The sequence below is a fragment of the Musca autumnalis genome, unplaced genomic scaffold, assembly GCF_047663935.1.
Source record: "Musca autumnalis isolate F117 unplaced genomic scaffold, ASM4766393v1 scaffold_5, whole genome shotgun sequence".
NCBI classification, from domain to species: Eukaryota; Metazoa; Arthropoda; class Insecta; order Diptera; family Muscidae; genus Musca; species Musca autumnalis.
The window spans coordinates 209,530,856-209,548,275 of record NW_027412088.1 but is presented as its reverse complement, the minus strand read 5'-3'; the positions used below and the strand labels follow the sequence as shown (position 1 = coordinate 209,548,275).

General features: G+C 35.6%; 2 protein-coding genes across 8 annotated transcripts in view; one reads left to right on the top strand and one right to left on the bottom strand.

Moving 5' to 3' along the window:
- Ir60a (Ionotropic receptor 60a) overlaps positions 1-17,420 on the bottom strand; it is a 32,682-nt gene that overhangs the window by 2,997 nt on the left and 12,265 nt on the right. Inside the window, exon 2 of the mRNA XM_073991790.1 lies at positions 3,498-4,833. Coding sequence (XP_073847891.1) covers positions 3,498-4,397 — 900 coding nt within the window. The 5' untranslated portion in view covers positions 4,398-4,833. The remainder of the gene's footprint in view (positions 1-3,497; positions 4,834-17,420) is intronic.
- Positions 1-17,420, top strand: part of nord (neuron derived neurotrophic factor nord) — a 74,009-nt gene that overhangs the window by 50,260 nt on the left and 6,329 nt on the right. The gene's annotated exons all lie outside the window — the stretch shown is intronic.

Sequence of the window (17,420 nt, the reverse complement as noted above, 5' to 3'; positions counted from 1 at the left end):
AAAGAATTGCCGTTGTCTTTGCTATAGCAAAATTTTCACTATTTCGATGATCTTAGCCTAATTTTTAAGAATATCGGCTGTCGTTGTCGTTGATATGTTTCCAAATGAAAACATTAAGAAAAATTTAACAGTTTTGGAGATATGGTGCGAAATGTATACAAATTATGGAATTTTTAGATATATTATAAAATTTATTTTTTTTTTTTTTAATTTCTCCAAATATTTTATTTTGGCCCTTATCTACAAATTTGCTGCAAAGGTCAGAAGAAGATTTGCATTGGTTTCAGAGATATAGCCCCGAGTTGTTTAAAAAGTCGATATTTAACAATGTTTAGATGGGGCCATAAAATCCAAGCTGTATCTGACTCAACAAAACGGAACTAGGGCTTTTGTACTTTGGGTCTGTACTTTCAAAAAATCCTCACTTCAAATTATTTGCACAAGATTACCTTAAAAATGTTGCACAGTGTTATTTACCGAAAGAGATAGATTCTGATACCAGGATTATTATACCCTACACCACTATGTGGTAAGGGGTATTATGTGTTAGTGCATTTGTATGTAACATACAAAAGGAAGCGAGATAGACCCATAGTTCCTTCTAGGGATATACATAGAATCACTTTATGAGTCGATTTATGCATGTCCGTCCGTCCGTCCGTTCGCAACATACAGGTCGCATTTGTTGACCGATTTCGCTGAAAATTAAGGAATACCATTTTTTTAGCCGTCAGAAGATCAAGTTCGAAGATGGGCTATATCGGTCCAAGTTTTGGTATAGCCCCCATATATATTTTCGGCCGATTTCACGTATTTTCTGTAACACACACGCTATATATGTCCGATTTCGATGAAATTTGGAATGTGTGACTGAATTTGGTCTAAAAATAAATGTGCCAAATTATATCGAAATCGGTTCAGATTTGGATATAGCTCCCATATATATGTTCGCCCGATTTCACGTATGCGATGTACCAATCACGCTATATACGTCCGATTTTAATGAAATTTGGAATGTTTGACTGAATTTGGTATAGAAATAAGTGTGCCAAATTATATAGAAATCGGTTCAGATTTGGATATAGCTCCCATATATATTTTCGGCCGATTTCACGTATTTGCTGCTCCAAACACGCTATATAAGTCGGATTTCAATGATATTTGGAATGTGTGACTGACTTCGGTCTGGAAATAAATGTGCCAAATTATATCAAAATCGGTTTAGATCTGGATATAGCTCCGATTTATATTTTACATATTCACAGTGGTGTAGGGTATCATATAGTCGGCCCCGCCCGACTTTGATCCTTTCCTTACTGGTTTTTACTTTTAATATTATGTTACAAAAGAAGCGTTATAATTTGTTTTCTTAATTGTACGATTAGAAGTTTTTGGACTCGATGACAAACACTTTGATGGACTTAGTTCTATATAGTTACCGCGCCCATAAGCTTTTTAGTTGGCCACCGTAGTATTTAGAGCTTTGTCAGGAAGCATAAACTTGTCCACAAAAAGTAGGATATCGCTGTAAACAAGACTACAAAATGTCCAAAGAATCATCGAACAGTCTTTAAACTGCAGTTATGTTAGACTTGTATAAGAGACCTGAAGATGTTGTCCAAACATATTCTCTTGGACCTTCATGTACTTTTGGAAGTAATCTTGCGAACCATATTAGGTTCGATTTTAGACCGAATCGGTTAGTTCCTTCGACCATTTTAATGAACATTTTTGAATTTTTATGGCGGAGGTACCGATATGACTTAAATCTAATTTGGACAAAACATTACGAGATCCATAACATGGACCGAGAGTTATCATGAGTTCCAACCTGCCAGACAAACAGAGATACAGACGGACGGACGGTGGTAAGTACTTTCATCTTGGCTGAAAAGAATACCGTCCAAACATATTTGAAGTCTTAAATCATTATTTTGATGAAATCTATACGATACAATCCTAGTGTATATAATCTCGTAATCTAAAGTCTGAGGTTACAATTATACTTCGGTGATGATAAGTAAAAACCAAGTGACGCACAAAAATTCATTTGTCTTCATTATTTTCTCATACTGTTTAGCAGCAAATTTGTCTAAAACAGAATAACAAAATTTTGGCGATGGCAGTAAAACAAATTTCTAATTGGCTTTCAATATGTAGTCCACGAAGGAGCGACCCTTCATACATTTTATTCAATAGTTTTTTTTTTATATATTTCCATTCCCACAATACTGAACTCGTTATTTTTGTAATAACCGGATGAGTTTTAAGCCTCGAGAGCTCTATACAGTTCGAATAAATAATAGACATGGGGTATATTCATTAAGGAGTTAGCATTTGATAGTGGTATGATACGACATGAAGAAGTAATTCAGATTTCATTGGAAGTTTCTCTCAAAAACAGCTTACAAACAAAAATTTTTAAAATATTTTCTTACAAAACTTGTTAATGATGTACATTTTCTGTTCAGAAACTTAAGAAAATATAAGTTTTAATTTGAAATCTTCAAATATACAAACATTTTTATGAGAAAAAAATATAATAACTAGTTACAATAGCTTAAAAAATTTTGTTCGACCAAACCATTTCGGGGGGGGGCCCGGGCCCCCCGTGCCCCCCCCCCCCCCCCTGCGTACGTCCCTGGCCTAGTGTATTTTTTCCATAGGCAGGTATATCGTCCGACGTTTTGGTTTCCCCAATATAACTGTAGCTCCAGATTTTCGGTATTTTGAGTGTTTTTGCCAAACTTTTTTAATCAAACTAGCTCTAATTTGACATGTGAGGTTCCCAGAGGTCGCAACAATTCTCCACTAAAAATGTTCAATATAGGTCCATATAACGAACGGTACCTCCCGATTTTCAGAATTTTAGGAATTTTAGCTAAATTTTTTGACCGAACTACCTGTAATTTCACGAAAATCACGAAACTTCTCCTTACCAAAAATTGTCGACATTACCGATTTTCGGTATTTTGAATTTTAGCTACATTTTTTCACCGACATTTGATATTTTCCAGTGGTCACAGAACTTCTCGGCCAAAAAATGTCAGCATAGGTTCACACATTGATATAGTTCCCATATAAAGCCACCGCCCGATTGAAGACATTTTTAGATACATTTTCTGACCTAATTTGTGCATTTGGGTGGTCCAAAAACTTCTCCACCTAAAATTGTGGACAGGAAACCAAAGTTTCCATTTGAATTCAGAATATTTTATGGTGTCGGCCCGGCCGAAGTTAACGTTATTTTACTTGTTTGATTTTACAATGGTAGATGTAGAGAGAGGTGGGGTGCTTTAGATTTTCAACATTGCTTTAAACGGGAATAACTTCGATTTTAATAATTCTCTTTATCACTACGAAAAGGTTATTAAGTAACCTTTCAAAGAAACTTTTTTAAAGTGACTAAAAACCACAATGTCACCGTTTAACCTCCTCCACACTTTTAGAACCTTCTTGTCGATTGAATTTACTTCCAAACAACCTTCCAAACTTACATTAAAATTCAAACGCGTCTTTATAAATCCAATTATCCGCATTTCCAACCCCAAAACACAATCAGACTCGACAAATGGCGCCGAAATGGAAGCACACATAAAAAATGTGCAATTGGTTAGACTTTCACTGCTCAGGAAACGTTCCAGACTACGTTGAAGAGCTGCAAGATTTTTTGTCACCACTTTACCATCTTGACATTCGGCAAACTGTTTAACCTTAATCTGCCGGCATGAGGAGCTACTGAAATAATCCAACACCATAAAGACATAGCGAGTATCCGAGGTGGCATACAGCAACCCAACCCGATGGATATAGAAATGTTCCAGCATTACTTTAAATATTGTTGTAGCAGTTTCATCGGCACTATTGCGATTCGTTGCATTATTGTAGAGTATCAAGAAACGAGCACCCGGATTCCAGGACAACATATGGCTAACATAGTTCAGCAAAAGGTTATCCAATCGAAGCAGAGAATCGGTCACAATTATATAATAATCGGCCAACACCAATTCACGTTGATTAATTTTATATTTAAAATAGCGTTGTCCGTCGGAAACGATACGCATCTGATAACGTTTGTGCACGGGCTGTAACTCACTGACAGCGTCCATCATTACCTTAAGAAATGCCTCCTGTATTTGTGCTGCGGGAGTGGACATATTCTTGGCAATGGTCATAACGATGTTTGGTGAACGCGTTAGATTTTCGCGTTTTCGAAAGAATATACGGGTTATTTGATCCAAACAATTGACTCCGGCCAACCAAGTTCGTGGACCCACACTACTGGGTTTCTGAAGATATATGACCATGTTGGCCGATTCATTATTGGGATTCACAATGCTGTAACTCCAGTGCAAGAAAATCAAAAGTAAGGCGGCGATATTTAGACAATGCGACATTACTTTGCTTTCGTTTGGCTATTCAACCTGTAATCTCAGCTTTAGGAATGCAACTGCAAAGGTCTTTTGTTTGTTGTGGAATTTTATAACATTATTTGGTCTCTTCGCTGGACTTCCTTCAGGGTGAAAAATATCAACGTGCCTGGCATGTTTCATTGTTGACTTAACTTTGTGATTCACAGCAACTGAAATCCAGTGTTTGGTAGCAGAGGAGGCTTGTTAACGCTGCTATTTTGTTTACTCTTTTGTCCCGCAACAGAAACAAAAACGACTACTCCTCTATTTACTTTGGCAGATAATTAAAGTTGTTCGTTCGGTCCTGTTGCAACAAACAGAGGACTGAATAAAGAATTGAGAATGTTGCACAACGGACATGCCATTGCAGGGTGGAGGTCAACTGGCCGTGTCAATGTTCTCTGTTTCGTTGTGGGTTACACTGAAATCAAAACAAAGGAGGAAGAAGAGAAGGGGGACAAGTAAAAAGTCTGATCTGAGGTTGTCATGCATTTGGTGGCATTTTGTGAAAATAGTAAGCAGAAGAAAATAATTTTGTTTAATAAAAAGTGCATTGAAAGTGGATAACAAGAGTGTCCTGGCATCTGCAATCATAGGCGTAGAACAGCGTTTCCTAGAAATTGTACTTTACGCAATGTTAACTTTATCCTTAATATATTCCAGTACCTCCATCACTGAACCCTCCCTTACTCCAAAGGAAAAAGGTTACCATTTAATTTCCGTTACAAAATTAAATCTTAAAAACAATAATCTAAAACAAAATCTGTTCTGTAAATTATTGCAATGATGTTTTTGCAAAGCAAATCTAAGTAAGGATGTTTGTTGTCCTGCTGCTTACCGACACAAGATAAAATCATAAAATTGAAAATCTGTTTGCAAAAGTACCAGTGCACTGTGGTTCCGCCCGTGGACAAAAATCGAAAAAATTATGTCGACAAATTTGATTGCGATTGAAATATATATTCTCTAAACACATTAAATTTTTATTATCCAGTGTTATTTGTTCCAATTTACAGCGGTAATATGCCAAGTTAAGTCGAAGAAGTTGAGATTTGTATTTGGTATCTTAAAAACGAAAAAAAGATCCGCAAAGCATTCGTAGCTTATGAGTGAAATTATAAAAAAATAAGAGGTAAATGTACAATTTCCAAAATGAAGCTTATAGTTGATGGTATTCACAATATTCTTACGAAAAAACAAATTCAAAATTAGTTTTCTAAGTCCCTTAAAAATAAATTGTTTGTAAATGACTTTTTGTGCTATTTTTAATATCATTGCTATAAATTTATGTTGAGTTTTACTAATGTTGGCCCCGTAAGGGCAAGTCCATATTTTTATTAAAATACAGGGGAAAGTCTCTAGTTCACAATAAAAAGAAATCCAGCTGCCACCATCTGCCACCCTGTAAGTTATTCCCCTTATACCACGCCTGTAAAATCACCAAAATTCCGAAAATCAGGAGGTACGTTTATATGGGAGCTATACCGAAAGGTGCACCTATATTGAACATTTTTTGCAAGGCGGTATGGTGTTCCCTCCGAACTTAAAATGCAAAATTACAGCCAAATCGGTTGGAAAATGTGGCTAAAATCGTCAAAATACCGAATATCGGGAGGTACGTTTATATGGGAGCTATACCTAAACTTGGACCTATATTGAACATTTTTTTGGACGGACGTATGATCTGCCCTCCGAAGTCAAAATACAAAATTACAGCCAACTCGGTTAGAAAATCTAGCTAAAATAGTCAAAATACCGAATATAGGAAGGTACGTTTATATGGGAGCTATACCTAAATGTGGACCTATATTGAACATTTCTTGCAAGGTGGTATGTTGTTCCCTCAGAACACAAAATGCAAAATTACAGGCAAATCGACTGAAAAATTTGGCTAATATCGTCAAAATATAAAAAATCCGGGTGTACCTTTATATGGGGGCTACACCAAAATGTGGACCTACATCCATTACATTTGTTTGTCTCCCTTTTGGGCTCGTTATAAAACTATGTTTAAAATTTCGAGGCGTTAACTCGATTAGAACTATTTTTGGCACTCCTTTCCATACAAGTGGGACCACTGTGCAGTGAAAGGGTAACTGAAATCTAAAAGGAAGGATAATTTAAAAGTTATAATTGAACTAGCGGTGGAATGAAGCGGAAAATGGATGAGGTACAAAAACACAAATAAAACCATTTTATCGACTGCAGTTATGCAGAATGATTTGGTGAAATTTTATAAAAATTCATGGAAGTTATGAACCTTTTGGAAGACATGCTTGAGAATGGTTATCACACATCCGACCCACAATATATGGTGTCGAAATATTCAAATTGTTAAGCTTCGATATATGTATGTATCAACGTACCTTCTATTTACATACATAATATTCCAAATATTCCCTTAAATTACACAAATTTAAATAAATTGTTTCGGTTCGAGGAGTTCCATCATCAACGTTTTTATATTTCTTCAAGGATGAGATTATCGCCTAATTCCGCTTGCAAGTAGCATATCCTAAATATTGATTTTGCGAACAGTCTCAATGAAAAAATCGATATATTCTTTAAAACAGCGCCGACCATAGGAATACAAACAAAAGGAATGCATGTGTGAATGTATGAGTGAAAAAAGCAACAACCAAATGATGTTTTTTGTTTGTTTTTGTTCACGCATAGTGTACGTGAGGGATGAAAAGCAAATGCAAAGACAACTCAGTGGGATCGTGAGTATACTGTCTTTGCCAAGAAGCGCAGCTCTGCTTTAAAAAATACCAAAATATGGACACCGGAACAGGGTGTGGTAGATTGCGTTTCAATCATAAAACACACAATTTTAAAATACTATAAGAGCATCCTCTTCTACCCAACATTTTTTTTCTCCCAACCCACAACCTTTTTGATTTATTTTATCTGGTGACCATAAAAACAAACATATTTCTCAGAACATAACCTCAAACAAGGAATCAACATTTGGATGCCAACAACAACGAAGCCAAGGGATTCTAAAGAAATTATTTGCTATAAATGCAAATATCGTTAGGAATGTCAGTTAATTTTCCATACAAAGGCGAGTGGGCAGTAAGAAATTTTCAGGACACGAAGTGGGTTTTAAATCTATGGCTGTGGAAATTATTTTGCTACTGGCTAAAAAAACCCATCATAAAGCTTTGTTGTTGAACTCATGCTGGTGAAATCTAGCCGGTGTAGGTGTTTAGATGATGACATTGTGGTTGTGTTAACGTGCTGATTACTTTGTTAAGCTTATTGGAGATTTGTGGCAGAATTCATCTGCTACTGCGTTTTGTGGAAAATTTAATTTCATTATGGAGGAATTTTTACCATAAGCCAGCTGTGAAAATGAATTTATAATTTTTGCGTTGGTGTTATAAATGTGATAATATTTTTCTTATTGGAGTTTTGTTTACTTTTTTTATAAAAATAAACAGTAAAGTGACATAAAAAGGTTGTTCTATATAAGAAATAATAAAAGTTACATCGTTGACAAGATTTTGTGAGATGGAATATTACTTTTTGCGATAAAAGCCTATATACACTTTCATCCGTTCAAAATGTGCCTCATCGAAATAATGGTTTTAGACCCCAAGTATCTTTGGACAAAATCCCCTTTAGATAATTTGGAGGATTAACCGATTCGGTTCAAAAGTTGACCCTCTCAATATTTTGTCACTGGTGGCCCTATCGCACAGTGGTCGCACTTGTATGGAAAGGAGTATCAAAAGTAGTTATACTCGAGCTACCGCCTCGAAATTTTAAACATAGTTTTATAACGAGCCCAAAAGAGAGAAAAACAATTTTAATGAATGTAGGTCCACATTTGAGTGTAGCCCCCATATAAGAGTGCGACCCCTTTTTTATATTTTGACGATTTTAGCCAAATTTTCCAATCGATTTGACTGTAATTTTGCATTTTGTGTTCTGAGGGAACAACATACCTTCTTGCAACAAATGTTCGTTATAAGTCCATGTTTAGATATAGGTCCCATATAAAGGTACCTCCCGATATTCGATATTTTGGCGATTTTAGCCAAGTTTTCTAACCGAGTTGGCTGTAATTTTGTATTTTGACTTCGGAGGGAACACCATACCTCCGTGCAAAAAATGATCAATATAGGTCCACGTTCAGGTATAGCTCCCCTATAAACATACCTCCCGATATTCGGTATTTTGACGATTTTAGCCAAATTTTAAAACCGATTTGGCTGTAATTTTGCATATAGAGTTCTGAGTGAACAACATACCTCCCTGCAAATTGATCAATATAGGTCAACGTTTAGGTATAGCTGCCATATAAACGTACCTCCCGATTTTCGGAATTTTGGCGATTTTACAGGCGTGGTATAAGGGGAATAACTTACAGGGTGGCAGCTGGGGGCAGCTGGATCTTGTTTTATCGTAAAATATAGACTTTCCCCTGTATTCTAAAAAATATATGGACTTGCCCTTACGGGGCCAACACTAGTAAAACTGAACATAAATATATAGTAATGATATTAAAAATAGCACAAAACGTCATTTACAAAGAATTTATTTTTAAGGAAATTATTAAACGAATTTTCAGTATGTTTCTTCGTAAAAACATATTCAATGCCATCAACTATAAGTTTCATTTTGAAAATTGTCCATTTACCTCTTCAATTTTTTTATAATTTCACTCATAAGCTACGAATGCTTTGCGGATCTATTTTTCGTTTTTAAGGCACCGCATACAAATCTCAAATTCTTCGACTTAACTTGACATATTACCGCTGAAAATTGGCAAAAATAATATTGGATATTAAAAATTTAATATGTTTAGAGAATATTTCTTTCAATTGCAATCAAATTTGTCGCCATAAATTTTTCGATTTTTGTCCACGGGCGGAACCACAGTGTATCGATCCCCTCTCTCCACTTCACGCAGAAGTGATGCGCATAATACTCGTATTATTTCTACCAGACATAGATCAGGTTCATATATGAGGATCCACTTTTTGGGGTACATTCCACACAATATTTCAGAAAAGTGTACTTTTTGCCACTTTGAATTTCTAAATAAAAACTCCTACGGCCACGTTGTTTAGGGGCTGGGATACACAACAACTTTCGAATCGCATACTGCGTTGGTTCAAATTGTGCATATCGTAATATTTCTCTCCTGTCCCTTCGGGGATGTTGTGGTAACATATATACATATGTATGTATGTAATATTTCTGCGAATTCTACATAAAGTTGGAATATGGTTCGTATGGGTTCACTCCCTCCAGTAACTCCACCACAAAAGTTTACAAATTGTTTGTTAACGGAACCACCGATTTGGTCCAATTTAATATTTAATTCAATTAACGTATTTTGTCCAAACTTAGTTTAAGTTCGAAAGTGGGTAATTTTGGCCCACCTCCCTCACAAAAATTCAAAATTTTTGGTTAAATGCAGTTAAGGTCTTTTCGAGGATACTTTGGAATTTTTACCGAAGGTACTCCTTGTGGTCCTGTTTACAACAATAAAATGTTTTTCGTGGGCAAGTCCATGGTGCAAAAGCTCTAAATTATACGGGGACCAACTGAAATAAAGGAATAACTCCCCAAATAAGGCCTTGGAAGTGGGTGTTATTCCATTGGGAGAGTTATTCCATTATTTCAGTTGGATAATGTCGGTCCATTTCTCAGATACCTCCTCTGCAATACTTCAGCCATTCAATTAGCTTTCTATGGACTTAAGGTTAGTTGGTTTATTAAAACCTACTCAAGAATCGTGAATATGCAGTTGACTTTCAGTATTAACGAGTTCGGACTATGGCAAATACTTCCGATGGCGAAAAAATCCTCCTTCGGTAATTTTCTAAATGATACGAAATTAAAGAAACGGCCGCACAGTTTCTTCAATTTTCAGGCCATTCTCTACGGAGGTGGTAACATAAGGAGCGAACTTCATCTAAGTTTGCGAGAGATCCTTCGAGATATATTGTGCGACTAAAAATGTGGGTCTTTAACCATTATTGCATCAATTGATCAATATCATAGTGTATATTCCCATTCAATGTTCATAATGCTGAGGATGTGAAAATCCTGATGACCTTGAATGCACTCATATCTGTTTTGCCCATTACTTTTTTTTGCATGTTATTGACCCATGAAACATTTAAAGCACATATATTAGTACTTTTAATATACGAAAGTTTCAATACACGCCAATCTAACGCACTCCCCCGGTATGTGTCGATGAACGAACTTTTGAAACACCACAACAACAACAAAAAGTGATTCATTCACAGCGTATGTATTTTGTTCGACAGTTTGTATTCTTCTTCTTCTTCTTGTGCCTTCACTTATCGCAACCTATTAAATTACTTACGCCTTCTTCTTGGCAGAGAGATCATCTCCGATACTTTAGCATTGTGTTTTAGCATTGTTCAAACAGAAAAACAACAACAAAGAACAAAAACTGTCGCCGGGTATATAGAACGCAAAACAATTTGTGCAACAATGTTGCAACAAATTAAAAATATATTTTTTTGCGTACCGAAGCACGTGTTTCTTCTACGGCCTAAGTTCCCCCTGTTGGCCGTTGTTGCTTTAGCTGATTTGGTTTCGGCATTATTCTCTGACATATGTACACATGTACATATGTGTGTGCGTGTGTGTGAAAATGTATGCGGTGAATGTCGGCTGACACTTAAGAAAAAAGTGTCAAAATATTGAATGACAGCTGGGGCAGCCAACCAACCGTGACAAAACCGAGAAAAGGGAACAAAACGCCAACTTGGCACAGCAAAATAAAAATAAAAAATTTAAGTCAAATTTGTGTTATGCGACAGTTTGAAAATTTAGGTTGAAAATAATTAAAACAACAACAAACGACATCCCATCTACGTAGATTTACCTTTTTTATTTCACTTTCCCCAAATTATTATTTATTTACCCAACAGATCATACCACACCCCTTGTTTCAGAGGCCTTTTGTTAAATACGATATTAAGAGTTCACACAGTAATCCAACAACAAGAAAAAGAAATATTTCAATTAATTTTTCTCAACATTTGCTCAACAGATACCCGCACACTATCACACACACTGTGAGACTAGAGTCGTTGCTTCTTTTGTGGATAAATCCTTATCCTTATTTAATTTCAATTTATTTAAATAGGTATTTAATTAAAACAAAAGCAAAGAGCATAAAATTACTTTGAATTAAAATCTGGAAAATGGAAAGCAGACATATATCCTGATTACCGTACGACAACAACAGCTTCATCTCACACAGAGAAAAAAGGTCAGAATTTATATTCATTTTGGTTTTTAATTGTATCCTTCTTACCTTGTTGTCTACAAAGAAGGACGACGAGTAACACCAGCGGCTATTCCCACACAGTGAAAGAAGGTGGAAAAGGCAATCCAATTGAGTAAGCCAAATCCGCATATTTGGTTTTGGAATAAAATGGCGCCCAGCTGAATAGTTGTTTTCCTATAGAAAATATTATTCAGCCCAGCTGAATAGATGTTTTTCTATAAAAAATATTATTCAGCCCATCTGAACAGATGTTTTCCTATAGAAAACATTATTCAGCCCATCTGAATAGATGTTATCCTATAGAAAACGTTATTCAGCTCAGCTGAATACATATTATCCTATAGATAACATTATTTAGCCCAGCTGAATAGATGTTATCCTATAGAAAATATTATTCAGCACAGCTGAATAGATGTTTTCCTATAGAGAACATTATTCAGCTCAGCTGAATAGATGTTATCCTATAGAAAACATTATTCAGCCCAGCTGAATAGATGTTTTCCTATAGAAAACATTATTCAGCCCAGCTGAATAGTTGCTTTCCTATAGAAAACATTATTCAGCCCAGCTGAATAGATGTTTTCCTATAGAAAACATTATTCAGCCCAGCTGAATAGATGTTTTCCTATAGAAAACATTATTCAGCCCAGCTGAATAGATGTTTTCCTATAGAAAACATTATTCAGCCCAGCTGAATAGATGTTTTCCTATAGAAAACATTATTCAGCCCAGCTGAATAGATGTTTTCCTATAGAAAACATTATTCAGCCCAGCTGAATAGATGTTTTCCTATAGAAAACATTATTCAGGCCAGCTGAATAAATGTTTTCTTATAGAAAACATTATTCAGCCCAGCTGAATATATGTTTTCCTATAGGAAACATTATTCAGCCCAGCTGAATAGATATTATCCTATAGAAAACATTATTCAGCCCATCTGAATAGATGTTTTCCTACAGAAAACATTTTTCAGCTCAGCTGAATAGATGTTATCCTATAGAAAACATTCAGCCCAGCTGAATAGATGTTTTCCTATAGAAAACATTATTCAGCCCAGCTGAATAGATGTTTTCCTATAGAAAACATTATTCAGCCCAGCTGAATAGATGTTTTTCTATAGAAAACATTATTCAGACCAGCTGAATAGATGTTTTCCTATAGAAAACATTATTCAGCCCAGCTGAATAAATGTTTTCCCAGCTGAATAGATTTTTTACTATAGAAAATATTATTCAGCCCCAAAACGTCGACATCTATATACCAAATAAATTATAAGGCAACTATTGTCACCCACTGTGGGAGTAGAAACGTACAGAAGAACATTTAGTCCAAATGGCGACCAACATCCTTGCACATCTTTGGTAGCCTATGGCAACAATTTAATTAAATCCATTTAGGTTTTACACTTTCTACACCCTTTTGCTCTTCTACAGTACAAAAAGGACTTAAAATCAAGTTTTTATCGTGCTTTTTGTTTTGTGTTTTTCTAGAGACCTTCACCACAATTGTGGTAATGATCCGCCGCATTTATTTTATGAACAAAAAAATGAATAAATACAATGAAGAATAACAGCTATGCGGATTTGATATGGAAATTATAATCCTCTGTTTAGATACTAAAACATAGTCTCACTTAAGTGGGCATTTTTTATGCGATGGCATTTTGGGGTAGTGAAAGAGTTAAATTTTAACTTTTGAGATGGTTTCAGGGCGAAATGTTAAAATGATGATGTAAAGAAAACAGTTTGTGTTTACAATACTCTACACCAAAATGTCCTTAAGAGTTTGTAATTCATCGAAATAATGGTTGACAAGCAATTTTTTTAACGAACGTCTCGCATCAAGCCCTATTTTTAAACTGACATACCTTTTGTCTCAGAATATACCAAATGTACGGTGAAAGGTATACTAATCAAATGTTGTACATTTTCTGGTCACATCTTCATATTCAGTTTGCATCACTTTGGTAGTATTGAAACCTTTGTCCGGTCTATAAACATCGCTGTTACATATATCTAAGTCCCCCTCATAAGTTCCTCTTCCAGAGACCTACAACTTCCAAATTTCTCAACCAATTCGTCTGGAGTTTGTTACCATTATCACTGCTGATCCTGTCCTTATTACACATCCTTTTCACATTCCGCCAGTTTATCTGCGAAATGACTTTAGTCGCTTTATTTTATTTTGGCAGACACTTTGGCCATTATTGCAGGCATTATCGTTAGAAAGCCATAATTCAGTTCTTGGCTTATAAATCAGCTCATTAAATGGATGGACATGATTCCTATGTCTGTAAATAAATGTGACTGTGCTTTGCCAGGACATTATAACGATTGCAATGTAGAGCGTTAAATGCGTCTGGCAATTTTGTCACTGTCACTGACTGGCCAGCCACCATTCCTACCACGAAGAAGAGAAATGCAACCATAAATTGACTTTTTCCCCGAAAGGAGTGGAATCGCTGATATTTGTCTGGGAAAAGAAAACACAAGAGAAGCCCTCCTCCTACTGCAAAAGAAAAAATGTCGTAACTGAGTCATTTTTAAAACTGTTACCAGGATATCTTTGGGATTTATGCATGTGTGTACGTTTGTTGGTCTGCTGTGTAAGTTGTTATGTAAGCACAATAAACAATCCAATGTTGTCGTCGTCGTTGTTGGTTTTTGGACCTTTTTGTAACTGGTAGTTCTTCACTGTTGTGTCATTTACGGTGGTGATGGCGTTGTTGTTGCTGCTGGTATTTTATTGTAATTGTAAAGTGTCGCCCGTCATCTTAGTAGATAATTTTTATGGCTGACTATTTCCGTTTTGTAACGTCTTTATTTTGTTGCTCTGCAAATGCTCATCCTGCCACTAATACATCACACCACGCATTGTATCTTTGCCTACACAAATGCCCCTTTGATATGTTGTTATGTGAACAATTGCAGCAAAGTGTGGTGAGATGTTCTCGATAATCGTATTATGTTTTTGTTCGTCTCTCTCCCCCTCTCTATCGCTCGTCGTAATTTTGTAATATTTATGTTATTTGTCGGGAATTGTTATTCCATGACATTTTTTGCGTTGGTGTTTGTTTTATTATGCATTGATTGTGCAGAAAACAATTATACGCACACACACACATACACAACAATTTCAATTTATTTGCTGATAGCTGTCGCTCAGTTCCGCACAGATTGCAATTATGACAATAATGGTTTTAGCAATAGAAACGAACCATGGACAACTGAGCATGATTATGGTGGTTATTGTTCCAAAACGCTTTAAATCATCTATCATAAAGAGGGTGCGTATGTATGTATGTATAAATGTGGTTGTAGCTTCCAATTGCATTACAAATGATTCCAAACGAATGTCATTAAATTTTATGTAAACATCAAATCGATAAATGACGTCGACTCGAAAATTTGTTGTTTTGTGCGACTTTAAAAAAAAAAACATGGTTACTGCGAACAGAAGAGATGTAGCGGCTTCGGTGGCGTATTGATATTTTGTTTATTTATAAAAATAATAGTCCGTATACGAACTCAGATACCATAGCTTCATAAAATAACATTACATAATTATTTTTTTTATTATTTTCAATGTTGTTTTTTTAATTCTTGGGTGATAAGGTGTTCAAAAACATATCTTGTTTTCACGGTGCTCTTGAACCAACTTTAAATGAAAGGTGCCTACACCTGACAAGTTTTTGCGGATTCTGAAACTACAATGTTCATAGATGAGAAAAATCAAAAAACAAAAACAATCGCCGGAGCGCTTTTTAAATAAATCGCGGTCAAAGTTCACATTTTTAGAGTTTTTTTTAGGTTTTCACGATTTTGCTTGGAAACGGCCAATCGTATCGAACTAGGATTAGAGAAAATATTGTAGCTGTGAAAATACTCTACAAGATTGACCTTTATCATATTTTCGTAGGTTTTGCAATTTTTGAGATATAGAAGTTCAAACTGGGACAATTCACTAGAACAATGTCGTGATTGCAATTTCCCAACTTAAACTTATATATCTCAAAAATGACACAACCTAGGAAAAAATTGCGAAAGCTACTCTTGTAGAGAATTTTAACAGCTATAAGATTTGCTTTACTCCCATTTCGATGAGAATTACCGTTTCCAAGCAAATCTTGCAAACATAACAAAAAAACCTAAAAATGTGACCCGAACTTCTATATCTCAAAAATGGTAAAACCTAGGAACGAATCATAACAGTCGATCCTCTAGAGAATTTTCACAGCTACAAAATGTTCCTTAGCTCCATTTCCATAGGACTTGCGGTTTCCAAGCAAAATCACAAAAGCCTAAAATAAACCTAAAAATATGAACATTGACTGTGATTTATTTAAAAATCCCTCCAGCGATTATTTCTTGTTTTTGGATTTTTTTCTCATCTATGAACATTGCTGTTTCAGAATCCGAAAAAACTTCCCAGGTGTATGCGGTTTTTATATAAACTTAGCTAAGGCGCACCGTACATGACATTTTTTTATAAGGAGGCGACACAGTCAGTGCATTGTCTCAATTTGAACTTCTATATCTCAAAAATGGTAAAACCTACGAAAATATCATAAAGATCGATCTTGTAAAGAATGTTTAGAGCTACAACACGATTTTGCTTGGAAACCTAAAAAACCCATAAAAATGTGAACTTTGAACGCGATTTATTTAAAAAAGCGCTCCGGTTTTTTTCTCATCTATGAACATTGTAGTTTCAGAATCCACAAAAACTTCCCTCGTGTAAGCTCATTTCATTTAAAGTTGGCTCAAGAGCATCGTGTTCTGCGATTGATCTCGAGATTATACAGACTTGAGTGTCATTTATTATGTGAGGATCTTTATCGATAAGATTTTATCTAATCTTAAACAAAAACTCATCAATATATGATACATGGATACAAGGCTATAAAATATATTCTCCCTAGTGTAGACAGTGGCAATTGCATCTTCTACACAAACTGATCCAAGCACATTCACAGGTGTTCTGAATTTCTGAAAACAAAATCACTTCATGTGGTCGTAACATTTAGTCCACAAAAGAATTTTTGTTGTTGAAATATATTGCATAGTTTTGTGGTAAATGGTTACCTGCGAAACCCTTTTTTGTAAAAGCGTTTTGCAGTGTCAGCGATAGCGCGAAAACGAATGGGCCGATCTTCGTATATTTTTGTGGGTATTTTAAGAACCTAAAAGTATTATCTTTAAGCTAAACAGAATTGTTTTTTTTTTTTTATACCCTCAGCCTTTAGGCTAAAGAGGGTATTTACACTTTGATACGACCAAAAATGTACCTCATCGAAATAATGGTTTTAGACCCCAAGTATGTTTGTACGATATCCGTTTCAGACAATTTTGAGTAGATCTAGCAATGTCCGTCCGTCTGTCTGTCTGTCTGTCTGTCTGTCGGTCTGTCTGGCTGGTGCGCACGATAACTCTCGAACGGATCAATCGATTCGGTTCAAATTTTGGGTATCGAAATATTTTGTCCAGATTCGATTTAAGTTCGAAGATGGGCCATATAGGTCCACTCCTTCGGGTACCTCCCCCACAAATGTTCAAAAATTGTCGCAAAACTTGTGCGCACGATAACTCTTGTAGGGAATAACCGATTTGGTCCATACTTTGCACATAGTGTAATTTCTACCAAACTTAGATGAGGTTCCAATATGCACTCAATCGGTCCACTCCTTCGGGTACCTCCCACACAAAATTTCGGAAAAGTTC